Source organism: Pipra filicauda, unplaced genomic scaffold, assembly GCF_003945595.2.
Source record: "Pipra filicauda isolate LSUMZ 115617 unplaced genomic scaffold, ASM394559v2 scaffold180_size1756469_pilon, whole genome shotgun sequence".
NCBI classification, from domain to species: Eukaryota; Metazoa; Chordata; class Aves; order Passeriformes; family Pipridae; genus Pipra; species Pipra filicauda.
The window spans coordinates 1,210,311-1,225,601 of NW_024104288.1; the positions used below are offsets into that span (position 1 = coordinate 1,210,311).

General features: G+C 40.6%; 1 protein-coding gene across 4 annotated transcripts in view; it reads right to left on the bottom strand.

The window, feature by feature from the left end:
• Positions 1–15,291, bottom strand: part of FRMPD4 (FERM and PDZ domain containing 4) — a 299,385-nt gene that overhangs the window by 79,071 nt on the left and 205,023 nt on the right. The window contains exon 2 of one of the 4 annotated variants that reach the window (XM_027725238.1): positions 7,067–7,187. The exons of the other annotated variants lie outside the window; for them this stretch is intronic. Within the exon in view, the coding sequence (XP_027581039.1) occupies positions 7,067–7,113 (47 nt within the window). The 5' untranslated portion in view covers positions 7,114–7,187. The remainder of the gene's footprint in view (positions 1–7,066; positions 7,188–15,291) is intronic. 4 annotated transcript variants of the gene reach the window in all.

The following is a 15,291-nucleotide window of genomic DNA, read 5'->3' on the forward strand; positions in this document are numbered from 1 at the left end:
TGCTGCATTTTGCTCTTCTACTATTCTTCCCCTATTGCAATTTTTTTTTAATTTTTAAGAGAAATTTACCTTTTTGAGAAAAATATAACAAATTACTGAGTTAAGGAAGTAAATTTCTTTTGCAATATATGCAGCACATCTTCCCATTTTCCTATCCTAACAGTACAGACTACAGATTTGCAAGGTTTCTAAATAGGCATCTTAATTTTGATGAGGTAGAAATAAAAATATTTTAATACAGCATTTTTGCATTTTAAAAAGAACACATAAAATTCAAGTTTAATTAACATCACTTTAGAACTGTCACAATCATGAAAAATGCAGTCTTTATACATGCAATAATCTCAATAAATAATAGAAGACAGGTAAGTAACATAAATATGATTAATGTCAGAACGTTCTAAAAAGTATTTCTGCTGATAGATGGTTGAGTTTTATAAGCTCCACCTTTGAAATCTGATCAACATCTTTGAAACGTTCATGAAAATAACATGCAATTCTGCAATTAAGAACTCACTTTTCCCTTTAATCTCCACTGAGGGCACCAAAAAAAGAGAAAGCTTTTGTCACAATCAGCTGCATCAACTCTGACTGGAGCATATATATAGACCATGACCACAGCCCATGTTACTGACACCTGCAACAGCTCCAGTGGTCTAGAAACACTGCCTCTTCCGCATATCAGGGAGAATTTATCATTAACTTCTATCAGGCCTAAAGTTTCCCATTAATTCCTACTATGACAACCCTCACTTTAGAGTTCAGAACAATTCTGCTTTTCGGTTAAGCCAAAGACATATCGCTCTCTTCTGAAATCTAAAAGCTGACGAACTGCAAAGCCCCATCTCATGAAAAACATAATTAAAGGCCTTCAAATTTTCAGAACTGAAAAAGTACAAAAATTATTTTGGAATATGTTTGTTTTTTTTTTTTTAAATACAGTGCTGAAACAAAGACTTCAAAGATTCAGCATTCAGAAACTTAAGTGCAACTAAAACAAAATTTGTACTGATACTATGCACACTTTCAGCCTGGAAACTGTCATCTCTCTTTCTGTACATATACAGGTCAGATTGACAGAACAGGCCAAACTTGAAGAAAATAACGCGTAATTACTGTTCTGAAATATAGTCATTTTTCATTTCTTACTTATCTTCTGAAACTCGTAAGGATGGATTTACATCATTAGCAGTAAATGTAAATTGCTTTATCTTGTGTTGGTCAACCTAGGCTCAGGCTGCTCCAGGGTTTAGGGCTACAGAGAAGGAGTGCTATTTGGTAGCCATTCAAAAGGAAGGGGGTTTTTTGTTGTTTTGTTTTGGTTGTTTTGTTTGGTTTTTTTTAATAAAACCACCACAAAACCAAAATAAGTGCTGAACTACACACTTATTTGTACATCATTCGTGACATGATCTGATTACATAGCAGTAGCTCAATTTAGGCCAATACTTTTCTCCCACTAAGCTACAGAATCTACCATGAGGATAAATCAATTTTGTAGGAAACATTCCAGTGATGAAGTCCTCAATTCAGTATGTAAATTACTACCACTACATAGAGCATTCTATAAAATGATGTCTTTCTGGTTAGATAACACTTCTTGGTTCAAAGCACTTTAATTTTCACAGAGCATCACCGAACCATAGTGGCCTTTAAAAGCACAAGGTAGAATTTAAACTGCATGACATAGCACATGGGAAGGAAGAAAAAAACCAACGAGGGAAACATCTGCCTAATTATATCAGTTAAAGCCTTGACTCTTTAGAAAATATATTGTGGCTTCATTTTAGTGCCCACACGAAGAATATTGAACTTTGGTTTTAAAAGTCTGCTATAAAAATTAATGTAAAGAGCATTTCTACCAAGGAATGAAAAGCCAAGCCAAACTGTCTGACTTTGGTCTGAGCCTACTGTTACATGGGGATCAGGGACCTGTGTTGTCATTTACACAGCATATAAACTGATGTCAGAGCAGCCTAATGCACTTTGGCTGAAACGGGAGTCAGGCCTTCAGTAGCAGCTGTTTAAATCATGCTCTGCCAGAAAAGCTGTTCTAAGCCTGCGGTCTCTGAAGGACCCTTACATTAAAGCATCTGCATGACCAGCAACTCCAGCTGCAGGAAATCCCCTATTTTCAGACCACAGCCACCAGCCCGAGGTCATAATGTCTTCATGCCACCCTCTGCCCTAACTCTGGGGATGTGTGTGGACTCACCAAGCCTCCTGCCCCCCTGTTCCACCATCTCCTCAGCAGCTCCTGCTGGCCAACACTTTCCCACCAAATCACACAGTGGTCACCACCTCCTACAGCTTCAGGATGTTAAACACCACAAACTTGGCAATGTACATGTACACACACACAAGCTGGTGAGGTGCTGGAGTGCGACCAGAGAAGGTCAAGAGTCTAGAGCACAAGCTTTAGGAGGAGCAGCTGAGGGAGCTGGGGGTGTTTAATCTGGGGAAGACTCAAAGGAGACCACATTGTTGTCACTCTCTACAACTACCTGAAAGGAGGTTGTAGTGAGGTGGGGACTGGTCTCTTCTCCCAAGTAACAAGCAATAGGACAAGAGGAAATGGTGTCAAGTTGGGCCAGGGGAGGTTTAGATTGAATACTGGAAAAATTTCTTAACCAAAAGGTTTGTCAAGCATTGGAACAGGCTGCACAGGGAACTAATCCTGGAGGTATTTAAAAGACATGTAAATGTGGCACTTGAGGACATGATTTAGTGGTGAACTTGGCAGTGCTGGGTTAATGGTTGGACCTGATAATCTTAGAGGTCTTTTTCAATCTAAATGATTCTACGATTCTATTCTACATAGAATATCTTTGCTGACAAATCCAGGAATTATGTACTTCTTGGTTATGTCACAGCCTACAAAGTGAAGGTAGGAAATCACTTTCTGGAAATTTAGTAGATCAATTTTTAGCAGGATAAGAGGTCAGTCTACACAGGAAGCACAAATTCCTCAAAAGCAAAACAGTCCTTTACATCACTAGTTACTCAACCAACCAACCTTTATATTTTCAGATCACATAGAGTCTATAAATGGAACACACTTTCATCATTTAATCATATAGCATTTTTATTTAACAAAATATGCAACTCAAATTGTTATTCCAGAAATCAAGAACTCAAAAAGATTAATTTGAGAAGTTTTATTTATTTCCGCTAAGCAGTTTAACTTTAAAAACTACATAATTCACATTTGGGGGTTGGAGAGAAAAAATATATCTGGAAATTAAATTACTCTCTAAATTCTGTTTCGAAACATGAGTCATACATTCTCATAATTGGTTTAAAACAACTGCAACAAAAAAAAAAAGCATGGCTCACTCTACTATTTTCTACAATTAATTAAAACATCTGGCAAGAGAAAACAACAAGTCTTCTTTAGCGGTGGCTAAGTAACCTACTCACTGTTCTACTAAACTCTACCACCTTACTACTTAGGTTCATGTGCTGGTTTAAGAGTTAACCAGCAGGGGAAATTAACTCAACTCAAAGGAGAGATTATAAGTCAGAATAACAATTTACTACAATAATACAGTAAGTACAATCATACAGACAAACAATTGGTGTTAACCCACAAAACCCAAATGTATAACCCAGTACCCTGGGGCATGAACAAAGTGGTGTTCCTTGGGCCCCGCTTGAGTCCAAAGTGAAGGGAGAGGGGAAGAACCTGCCGGTGGGAGAGCTGTTGCAGTCTGGTCAAAGTGGTGATTGCAGTGAGATGCTGGGGGAAGAGCTGTTGTAGTCTGGTCAAAGTGGTGACCGCAGTCCAGCATAGGGTGGTGGTCCAAGTCTGGCCGAGAGCGATGAGCTGCAGTCTTCCTCTGGATCCCACGAATGGGTAAAAATGTTCCAGGACTCCAAGATTATATATCCTGTAGTTCAGGCAGGAATGCCCAGCACTTCCCTCAGGGCGGGGAGTTCCACAAAGGGTGTGAGGACAGGAGCATCCTCCTATCTCACAGGCCTCTTAACACCTAGTTTATAGCCTGAGGAGTCAGGCTCTATGGGCAGATGGTGTAAATGGTTCATTGATAACAGTTTCTGGGAAATGGTATGGAAGGCTATAGAATACACAGTTTTGAGTTACACCCATACCATGATGAACTGGTCTCAGTTGTCCTAACTAGGACAGTTCATAAACATAAGAAACAGATGTTGGAAAAGTTTTAACATTTTCAATCAGATTCCTTGTAGAACATGGTTTACAATCTACTCTCTATTGTGGAAAGAATAAGATCCACTCAAGCACCAGCAATTCAGGGGACATTATGTCTGACAATTATAGTTTTGCTATAAGTGAAATAGTAGGAACAAAATAATGCATTTTAGAAGAAGTCTCATTTAAACTTCTGCACCCACATTCTGTAGAGTTATGTAGGTTATTCTACTGCCAGTTGTAGGACCTGTATTTCTACCTCCAGATTATGATCTGATTCAAATACAAAAAGCTTTAAAAAACAAAACAAAACAAAACAACAAAAGCATTGTAACTGCAGAAAAAATAGAAAATGTTCTGCAATAAATCTGTTACAGTTCTCCAATGAAATTTTTTCCTAAGACAGAAGGATAGAAAAATTAAACGACTTTTTAGATAAACATTAAGTTTTTCTCCTTAAAATATTGTTAGATGCCTGGCAACAATTCAGAGTACCCAGGTGTGAAAGAAAAATCCCATCCTCACTAGCATCATCTTGGGGGGAGAAAACAAGGGCCAAAACTCAAGCACCAACTAAACCCCAGGCCATACATACAATCTTTGAAGAGTAAAGATGGGAGAGAAAAAACAAAGTCCAAGGAATGTGAGTACACCAAGTGCAGGGTGAATTTTTTCATAGTCAAATCATGCAACAGAAGGAGGAATGGGAAGGCAAGGACAGTTGGTAGAGATGACATCAGAGGAGGAGCCACTCATCAGCAAACCCCTCTATTCCTCTTAATTGTGTACAGCGTGGGAAAAGTGTTGCTACTGCCAAGACGAAATTCACAGTCAATCTTCTGGACTACTGGGAACACTCTACATTATACCTGTGACATTACAGACTCTCAGTGCAGGAAAAATTACAAGGAAAACTTTCTAGAAGCCTTTGTAATTTCCATAACTTACTTCCAGCCCCCTCCCAGAGACTGACAAAAACCCCCAACTTGTTCTCCTCCTACCAGGATGCTTTCTTACAGCTTAGCACAAACATCAATCAACATTTAATTCCTTTCTGAATCCACAGGCAGCCTGACTTAGAGTAACACCTGAGTAAAACTTAGCCCAGGCAAGACAGAGGTGACTTTGTGGAAAATAGATAAACATTGGAAAGTCTTGGCAACATTATTATCTCCCCATCCATCAAACACTGCATGGCTATCCTCAGTGTACTACATCAACGTGCATTCTCTGTACTTCTGGCCACGCTGAAAGGATATTTCACTAAATATTCCCATTTCACTAAAATGGGAAATATGAGGCACTGTAAATTCACAGTAACAAGACTAAAATAACTAATTATTCCAGCACACACAAGCCCAGTTACAGCCTATTTGTACAGATCCCAGGGAATGGCCACTGGCACCCTCTTTTCTCACAGTTACAATGACTACACTGTTTGCGAAATCTTCTAGAGTAGAGCCTAGATCCTTGGAGGAAAAGCCGTCACTAATCCAACCCTGAAGCTGTGTACATGTTGCCAGATGAAATAAAACATGAGCATGAACCGAGCGCTTTCTGCAAGAACAAAACCTGTCTCTTCCTCTTAGATCTCCTCGTAGCTACAACTGAGGGCAATCAGAAGGCTGGATTTTCATTTCCATTTTGCACAGCTCTTGTAAAATTGAGGCTGCAATGCAGCTTCCATATTGAACAGCTGGGCATAAAGCTGCATTTTATGTGCTGTTAGGGTCAGATCAATCCCTTAGATTGAAACAATATGGCACAATCCAGTTGGGAAAATCTGCATATCTAGGTCCTCTGCAGTACTGTATCTTCCTTTGCCTTTTTATGTTCTTTCCTTTATGGATCTTCAGTCAAGACTACACTTGCAGTGTAATCCTTAGGAGAAATTTAAATCGGTCATACTGTAAGTATTTTAACTTACTTTCTAAATCATGATTCAGATCCTCTTTTAGTGAAAGTTGCAGAGGTGGGGAGAGAAAAAAAAGGAAGTTTGGAACAATTAATCCCTTCTACCAGTGAACGGCTGCTACAATGGTTTGACCAGGCTCCTGGAGTTATAAAATATGGAGCATTTGGGATTCAGAGCAGACAACTCTCTGCAGCAAAATTAGCTATTCATCTCCATTCTTCTGTATATAAATGAGCAAACAAGTTACAGCCAAAGTGTCTGTCTGCATGGTCTGCTTAGTAATTTTGAATGCAGGACTATCCAGTGCACAGACACCCGGAATTAATGTTGAAAATACCCTGGCAGTCAGTTATTACTACTGATAAATATTAAATTGGATGGCAGACTGTACTATAAAAACTGAAACTAAAAAAATGAAATGGTTGTGTTTTTAGCCAGAAAGACACGTCCTCTAAAAGATAAAAAGAGAATTCTTCAGTAGGTATAGATATGCTAATGATTGATCAGAAGAAACTTCAAAGCAGATGAGTCTACAAAGCAAGGAGATCCATCATATAAATCTGAATTCATTAATAAAGCTTATCTTGTATAATTGTTGCATCCTACGAATGATGCTGGTGGGTCGAGCACAAAGCAACATGGGCAGTATTTACTAAATATGGTAAAGTGCTGTCCTACATTCAACATAACTGTACTTTTAAAAAAGTAATATTTGGGGGTTTTGCATACTAATAATCTTGTGTAAGTACATTCTGTGCGTAGATCAGAAGGCAGCAAGGTTTGATGCAATACTTTGTCCTTCCTAATTTTGGACTAGCCTCTGAAAGCTCAGCTTTGGTACAAGTATGCTAAGCATTGCGGTACACATTTCTGTGCCAAAAAAAGTGAAATCACGGACAAATGATGTGATCCCTGGAAAGAAAATTACCTCCATCCCAAATTATTTATAGTCTTAGAAGAATGTGAAGAAGACTTACTTCATGGTATCCACAAAGGCCATAAACAGCAAATGAAGATCCAACATGCTGCTCTCATCATCACCTGCTCCATACAAACTTTCATATTTCTCGTAGTTCCATGATCAGAAAGACGGTGGTCCTGCAGGAGGGAATGAACTCATGCTGATGAGCTCAGAGCACCATTCCAATGTTTAAATTCAGCTGTCCAGGAGATGACAAGGCAGACAGCTGCCTTGAGGGCTGCCTTTATCAGTTTGAAGGCCTAGGTACAGCATACACTGCATTCAGAGTCAAGTTTGAACCCACAGTGCATGGGTGTTCTCCAAGCCTGAGTAGTAAGTCTGGTATGGCAGGGATTTGATGTCCTTGGCTCTAGCAGCAAGCTCTCAGTCTTTTCAAGTTAGGGCTGAGATTTTACTGACTGGAAGTAAGGTCCTCAAGTTGTGGGGAAGCACATCCACTGAGGAGATGCTGTAAGACAAGCACTTTCTGACTCCTAAAATTACTTTTTCATCTATCTGGATACAGTCCAGCAAAACAGGTTCCCAGTCCTGCCAGCTCCAGGAGCAAAGCTCAGCTGCATCAATGGCAACACCAGAAGCACATTCCCCAGCATGTGCCTGTCCCCTGAGCAAGTACACAGGAAACCAGACCCCAAGTCCAACAGTAACTGCCTGGGGAGCACTTCTAGGGAGTGCTCACATCCTCATGATCTTAATGAATGCTCTATAAAGAATGATGTAAGAAGTTCAGGCACACTGGAAGGCATACTGTTTTTCAGCAAGGCTGTACAGAACATATTTATTTAGGCAGCAATGGTATTTTTGTAGGAATGGTAGTAAATGAAAAAAGATAAAAAATTTACTTTGACTATCAGTTTGCCTAATTATTAGAGCAAATTATTAGAGCAACTTTCACACCTGGAAAAACAGGTAAGCTTTTAACCAGAGCTTGTTGCCCAAAAGCATGGATTTGGTTTTGCTTGATTTGTTGGTTTTTTCCCCAAACTATCTGTCATCCCAGTAAAAAGTACTATATCTGTTAACAAGCACTACCTCACTTCTATTTCTAGATTCATCACAATTACAAAAATAATACCAGCAGAAATTTTTTCACTGTTTCTCAGGGAGGGCTTTTCTGACTCTGTTTTTAATGTACTGCACAATTTTTAATGTACTACACAGTGGATAATATACTGGGTATATGATTATCTTATCTTAGATCAGACTAAATTAAACCATAAATATAGGAATATATCAGCTTGAAAGTATTGCGTGGCTGCTCTGTTCAGTAAGTCAGCTACAGATCATGACAAATCATACACAGAAAGTAGATGAAGAATTCTGTACACCCCTCTGAAGTGTCTGGATGCGTGAAGTTTCTGCACCTCTTTGCTTGGCAACCTGCAGTACTACAAATGCTCTGATGACTTTCACATAAAAAGTCTAAAATGCCACAACCTTGCTCACAACAATCAAAACCAGACAGACATATTGTGGATCTCCTCCTTAATACAACTGATAGGCAACCAGAAGGCATTTTCTGCCTCAATGACAACATTAACTTCCATGGAAAAGTCCTGCTACTTTGCTTGTTTATTAAAGGTATCCTATAACTAATTGTGAGACTAAATACAGAGTCAACATGTGCCTGCGTATCTCAATGGAGTTTCTAAGGCCTTCTAAGCAATTATAAAGGAATAATCCATTATAACAATAAGATGCCAAGCAAGATACAGTGGCACATAAATCAAGCTTGAGAACAAACCCACTCACTGACTCTCTCTGCCATTCAGATGATTAATCTCTCCTTAAAGCATACCTGCTCCTGTCAGCACTGTTGCTCTTACCTGTCAAAGCTTGCCATTGACAGGCACTGCCTTTGCTGATGGCCACAGTGGCTGTGGGGTACCATGCAATTTTTAACCAATGCAAAGCCTCAAGCAGCTTGGTAATAACATTACACTTCATGTATTTTGTAAGATTCAGTGACAACATAGTGCACCTTTTCAAATTTACACAGCATGTGTTTAAAGTATCCTTTATCAAGCCTTGAAGGGAAAGAATTTCTTTAACCTGGGTTCTCTAGGAAAAAAAAAATTCTCCTTTGGCAAAAAATAACTTCAGCCAGCTGGATAACTGACAAAAATGGATATTCATATATAATGAAAACTGAAAATGTAGTTTTACTAAGATAGAAGTGTTCTCCAAGCAATTCCTCATTTATCATTCCCCAGGTACTTCTCAATATATAACCAGTCCTGTTCTGCAAAAGGACTAAAAGATTCCCCATATCCCCCACCTCCCTATTATGTATTTCCAAGTAATATGGAAGCACTATTAGCCTAGACTATTTCTGTCACTATAGCAATACCAATAGATTAATTATGCCAGAGGCTGTTCACCGGCTCTGAGAGCAAGTGGCCTGGAACAGCCTGTGCCAACATTATTACTGCACTGTACTTCTCACTGTAGTTATTCTCTTAACCTCCACAACAGAAGTTAAGAGGTCCAAAAAGTCTTGTAGGGACTACAAGACCCCTACAGCCTGTGCTAAACCCCAACCTATGACCATGGTTTGTTTGGAAAGTGTTAAGTGGCACATGCAGGAGTATATCAAAGACCACTCTAATAGTTCAGCTGTATGGTCCCATCAAATTCTCATCCCTGAAAACTTCATACAGTACTGCTTAATTTACAGAGGCTTCTAACTCAATGGTGTCTAAAACAATAGGATCTCTTTGAGAAGGTCTGTAGCAGCTTTAGTGCAAATTAATTGATAAAAGCAATAAAGGCTTTAATAACAGAAGTTTTGGAGCATTAAGTGCATCAGCATCATAGGTTTCATTCTACACACATTAATAGAAGTATCATGCGTAGAAAGATTCACAGATATGGCCCTCTAAATACAATCTAACAACACCCAAGCAATTTCTGGTCAAAATGCAAACATATTCTTTAAGCACAACTTCTGCACAGGAAGCACTAACAATCCAACAGATTGCTTGAAGATGAGAAGGTGTATCAGAGAAGCTACGGAATCACAGAGCAATTAAAGCTGTAAACAACCTCTTAAAATCATGTAGTCCAGACCCTTCTCAAGCAGGGCCACTTAGAGCAGATTGTCCAAAATTGTGTTCAGATAGGTTTTGAATATCTCTGACAATGAAGGCTCCACAACCTCTCTGGGGAACTGGACCTAGGATTCCAGATGCAGTCTCACCAGTGCTGAGCAGGGAGGAATGATCACATTCCTTGACTCGCCAGCAATACACGTCGTAGTCCAGGATGCTGTTGGCTGCCATTGTCATAAGGGCACATTCCTAGCTTATGGTCAGCTTGGAGTACAGCAGGAACCAAAGGTCTTCTTTTGCCAAGCAGCTTTCCAGCTGATCAGGTCCCAGTCTATACTCATGCATGGGGTTGTCCCTCCCTCAATGCCTGCCCTTTTCTCCAGCCTGTCAAGGTCTCTCTAAACAGCATCACACCCAACCAGTGTATCAACCATTCCTCCCAGTTCTTTTTTTTACCTTCTGTAACCTTGTTGAGAGTGCACTCTGCTCCACCCTTCGCATCATTAATGCATATGTGTAAAGTATTGAGCTCAGTATCGACCCCTGGGGTACCAGATTTAGTGACTGGCCTCCAAGTGGACTTTGACCCACTGACCACAACCCTCCTGACTCAGCCATTCAGCCACTTTTCCATCCACCTCACTTGCTGCACCATTACTTCATCTGCTTGTCTTTGAGGATGTTATGGAAGACTGCTAAAAGCTTCACTAAAGTAACAGTAAACAACAACCACTGCTCTCCCTTCAAGTCAGCCACATCATTTTAGAAGGCTGTCAGATTGCTTAAGCATAATTTACTCTTTGTAAATCCACAGTGACTATTCTGGATCACCTTCTTGTCCTTCCTGTGTATGGAAATAATTTCTGAGATTAGTTACTCCATCACCTTCTCAGGATCAAGGTGAGGCTGACTAGTCTGTAGTTCCCCATATCCCACTCCTTACCCTTCTGGAAGAGAGGCATGGTATTTGGTTTTTTCCCACTTTCAGGACCTTCCCTCGATTGCCACAACCTTCTGAAGATAACTGAGTGGCCTCACAATGACATAAGCAAGTTCCCTCAACACTCATGGATGCAATCTATCAGGCCCTATGGACTTGTTTACATCCAATTTAAGTGTTCCTTAACATGATCACCCTCCACTAAGGACAACACTTTGCTCCAGACTTTCCTTTTGGTCTCAGAGGTCTGGGATTCCTAAAGGCTAGAAAGGACTGAAGCAAAGGTGCCACTGAGTACATCAGCATTTTCTGTGCCCTCTGTCAGCAGCAACTCTGAGCCATTTAGCAGATGTACTTGTAAAATCCTTTCTTGTTGTCCTTCACATCCCTTGCCAGATTCAACTTACCATGGGCTTTGGTTTACCTGACCCCACCCCTGCGCAATTGGACAGTATCTCTATTCCTCCTGGGTCACCTGTCCCTGCTTCCAAGCTGTCTGCTTGTTGGATGGACCAAATTAAATCTTGGAGAAGATCACAGAATCACAGAATATCCTGAGTTCGAAAGGACTCAGAAGGATCATCGAAGTCCAACTGCTGGTTCAGCACAAGACAGCTCCAGGAATCACACAATGTGCCTGAGAGCATTGTCCAAACACTTCTTGAACTCTGTCAGGCTTGGTGCTGTGACCACTTCCCTGGGCAGCCTGTTCCAGTACTCAACCACCGTCTGGCTGAAGAACTTTTTCCTAAAATCTAGCCTAATTCTCCCCTACACAGCTTCATGCCATTGCCTTGGGTCCTGTCAGTGGTCACCAGAGAGAAGAGATCACTGCTTGCCCCTCTGCTTTGCCTCGTGAGGAAGCTGTAGACTATGGTGAGGTTTCCCTTCAGTCTCCTCCAGGCAGCAATCCCAGCAGTTCCTCCTGTGTCTTCCCCTCTAGACCCTTCACCATCTTTGTAGCTCTCCTTTAGATGGTCTCTAATAGCTTTATATCTTTCTTCTTGTGGTGCCCAAAACTGCTCACAGGGCTCAGTGTGAGGCTGCACCACTGCAGAGTGGAGTGGGACAGTATACTCCATCAACCAGCTCAAGACACTTCTTGAAGATCAGTCTTGGACTGCTCTTCAATCCAGGGTCATGGGATACCATGGGATACCATGTGATTCTTCCAAGCAGATACCTAAACAGGCCAAAGCCTGCCTTCCTGAAGTCTAAGGCTGTGATCGTGTTTCTTGCCCTGCCCTCCTCTCATGCTCCTGAACTCCACTGTATCATGGCCGTTGCAGCCAAGGTTCCTCCTGACCTTCATCTCCCCAACTGGCCGTTCTCTGTACGTATGACATCCAGCAAATCTTCTCCTCTTGTTGGCTCTGTAATCATCTGTACCACAAAGCTACTGTTTTGTGTTGCCCACCAGCAGTTATGAGAGTGGTTTCACATCCCCCCGTGGGGACCAATGTGTGTGAATGAGAGGCTACTTTCAGTTGTCTGAAGGTCTCATCTACTTCTTCCTGATCACGTGTCCTATAGTAGACTCACTACATGTTGGTAGTATCACCCATGCTGGTTTACGTGCCATTCCATCCCCACAGCAGAGCTCCTTGCTTCCCAACTGCTGTTTCACTTAAGAGATGATTTCTCTTTCTTGCCTTCCCAGTCTGTCCTTCCCAAAGAGCCTGTAACCCTCAATTTCTAAATACAGCTTTACTGCAAATGCAAAGCATTATAGTATCTAATAATATTTTAATCTCTAACCTTAGATAAACATTTTTAAAATAGCTTGCTTTATTCTGTATATGCCAAATCATACAGGCTAAAGTACTTTCAGAAAATAAACCAAACTGAATGGAACAAACCACATAATACTGATACAAAGCAGTGTATCAGTAAAGCTCTACTGCTCATTATAGGACAAATAAGGAATTGTAGTAAGTCAGTTTTATAGTTAATTACCTCAAAGGAAGGACATGCTTTTTGTATACATACATACATAAGTATATGAACATAAACCACATAGAGGATATATGACTTAATTTCCCAAACATTATACTCCCTAAGGAAAGACATCGTAATGGCAACAAAAAGTAATGGTGTGTGTTAGCCATTAGCTATATAATTGGATCAAGAATAAGAAAAAAACCACTATTATTACTATTATTCATGTTCCCATTTATTAGGCTATGCTTGACCATAGATAAGATCTTTCAGATGCCTAGGAATGAGTGCTGCTTTTCTTAGGATAAACATTAAACACTTCACATTTTCATAACCTCTGAACCACCGTCTTTGACACTTATAGCACACCTGCAAAATTAGTGGCTACTTTAAAAAAATACCTTGTCAAATGGAGAAAAGGAAGAACTAATAGAGTGGGGTAAAAAGACTTATAAAACATTAATTTTGAAAAAATGTTTTGAGGATATATGTAGACTAAATCATCAAATTTTAAGTGATTTTGCATGAGAAATTAAAAATAAGATATTTTAATGTGACTCACTTGAAGGTTTATTAAAATAAAATTATGGGCATCAAGCAAGCTCCCACTTCACTGAAGGATGACTGACTGTTACCTGCTCAGCATAAGGCTGCATTGCAAAGTCCATCAGTTAAATCTCATCAAAACATTACCCACAGGCAAGCTGAAGCAAGGCCAAATGAGTCATCTGACAAGTGTCATACTTGGTCCCTCCTCTGCTTCAGTGAGCATTTCATTCACGTTTATGCAACATGAAGCTGTACCATCATGGCCAGGAATGCTGAGTGCTGAATGTTCTTGTGTGGGGAACAGGAATCATGAGCTTACCTCACCGAGAAGAAGACAAAACTGGCCAACATAAAGACATGAATTACTTTGAAAAGCAAATGCAGTTTCCAATCATCGAGCAGTTTTGTGAACCTAGCTCTGAATGGGCCATTTCGTGGAGAAAAAAAATGAATTACTGAAGAAGTGGAGTACTTTTTGTTCCAGTCAGGGAACAACCAGGAAGAAAAGAAACAGTGACATACATTACATTTTATTTGATCCAAAATAGCAACGAAGCTGAAAAAAAAATATTCACAGAATAAAGCTGCGAGTTCTCAAAGAATCATAGAATGATTTAGGTTGGAAAAAGCCTGTAAAATTATTGAGCCCAACCATTAACCCAGAACTGCCAAATCCAACACTAAACCATGTCCGTAAGTGCCACATCTACACGCCTTTCAGATACCTCCAGGGTTGCTTACACAATCACTGTCCTGGGCAGCCTGTTCCAGTGCTTGATGATGCTTTCCATGAAGGAATTTTTCCTAACATCCAACCTAAATCTTCCTGGTGCAACTTTGAGGCCATTTCCTCTCATCCAGTCACTTGTTACCTGGGAGAAGAGACTGACCCCCACCTTGTTCTAACCCTCTCTCAGGTAGTTTAGAGAGCAGTAATGTCTCCCATCAGCCTCCCTTCCTACAGGCTAAACAACCCCAGTTTTCTCAGTCGCTCCTCATGAGTCTTATGCTTCAGACCTTTCAACAGATTGTTTGCCCTTCTCTGGATCTGCTCCAGCATCTCAGTGTCTTTCCTGTAGTGAGGGGCCCAAAACTGAACACAAGATTCAAGGTTTGGCCTCACCACTGCTGATCACTGCCTAGTTCTGCTGACCACACTATTGCTGATGCAAGCCAGGAGTACAAGAAGGAGCCTGCTAACTGCAGCAAAATATATGAGATTCTCCCATGCAGAAAAGACTACTACACCCCCAGAGAGTGTTTCCATCAGATGATAGGTCAGGCTGAAAATCTGAATCCATCAGTAACGACAACTCTCTATAAAAGTGAATACTTGAGTAGTGAGCTGTGAGAAGTCTGAAATATAGTTTTCAGCCAGTCCGCTTGGGTGTTGTGGGAAGCCCAGCTGCTGCATTGCAGAGCACAGTACAGGTTTAATCTGTCCAACTTCACATCAGCCTAAACTTGAGGCTGCCATAGCAAGATTTGTACTGGTATCCACGTCAGCTCATTTAAGGCTGACTGGGATGCACTGATCACAGGATTCACAGCAACTATTCCTGTGACAGCAGTGCAGAAAGAACCCTGTTTCTTAAGGAGGTCTTTTTTTCTTCCTGAGTCACAGCTGAGACCATGTTCTAACCAAATGACCCCGTAACACACCTAGCTAAGAGATGTGCATCATGGTCCCCATAATAAACTAAGTAGGTCTAATCAAGCGGGTGCTCAATTATTTGCAGTTTG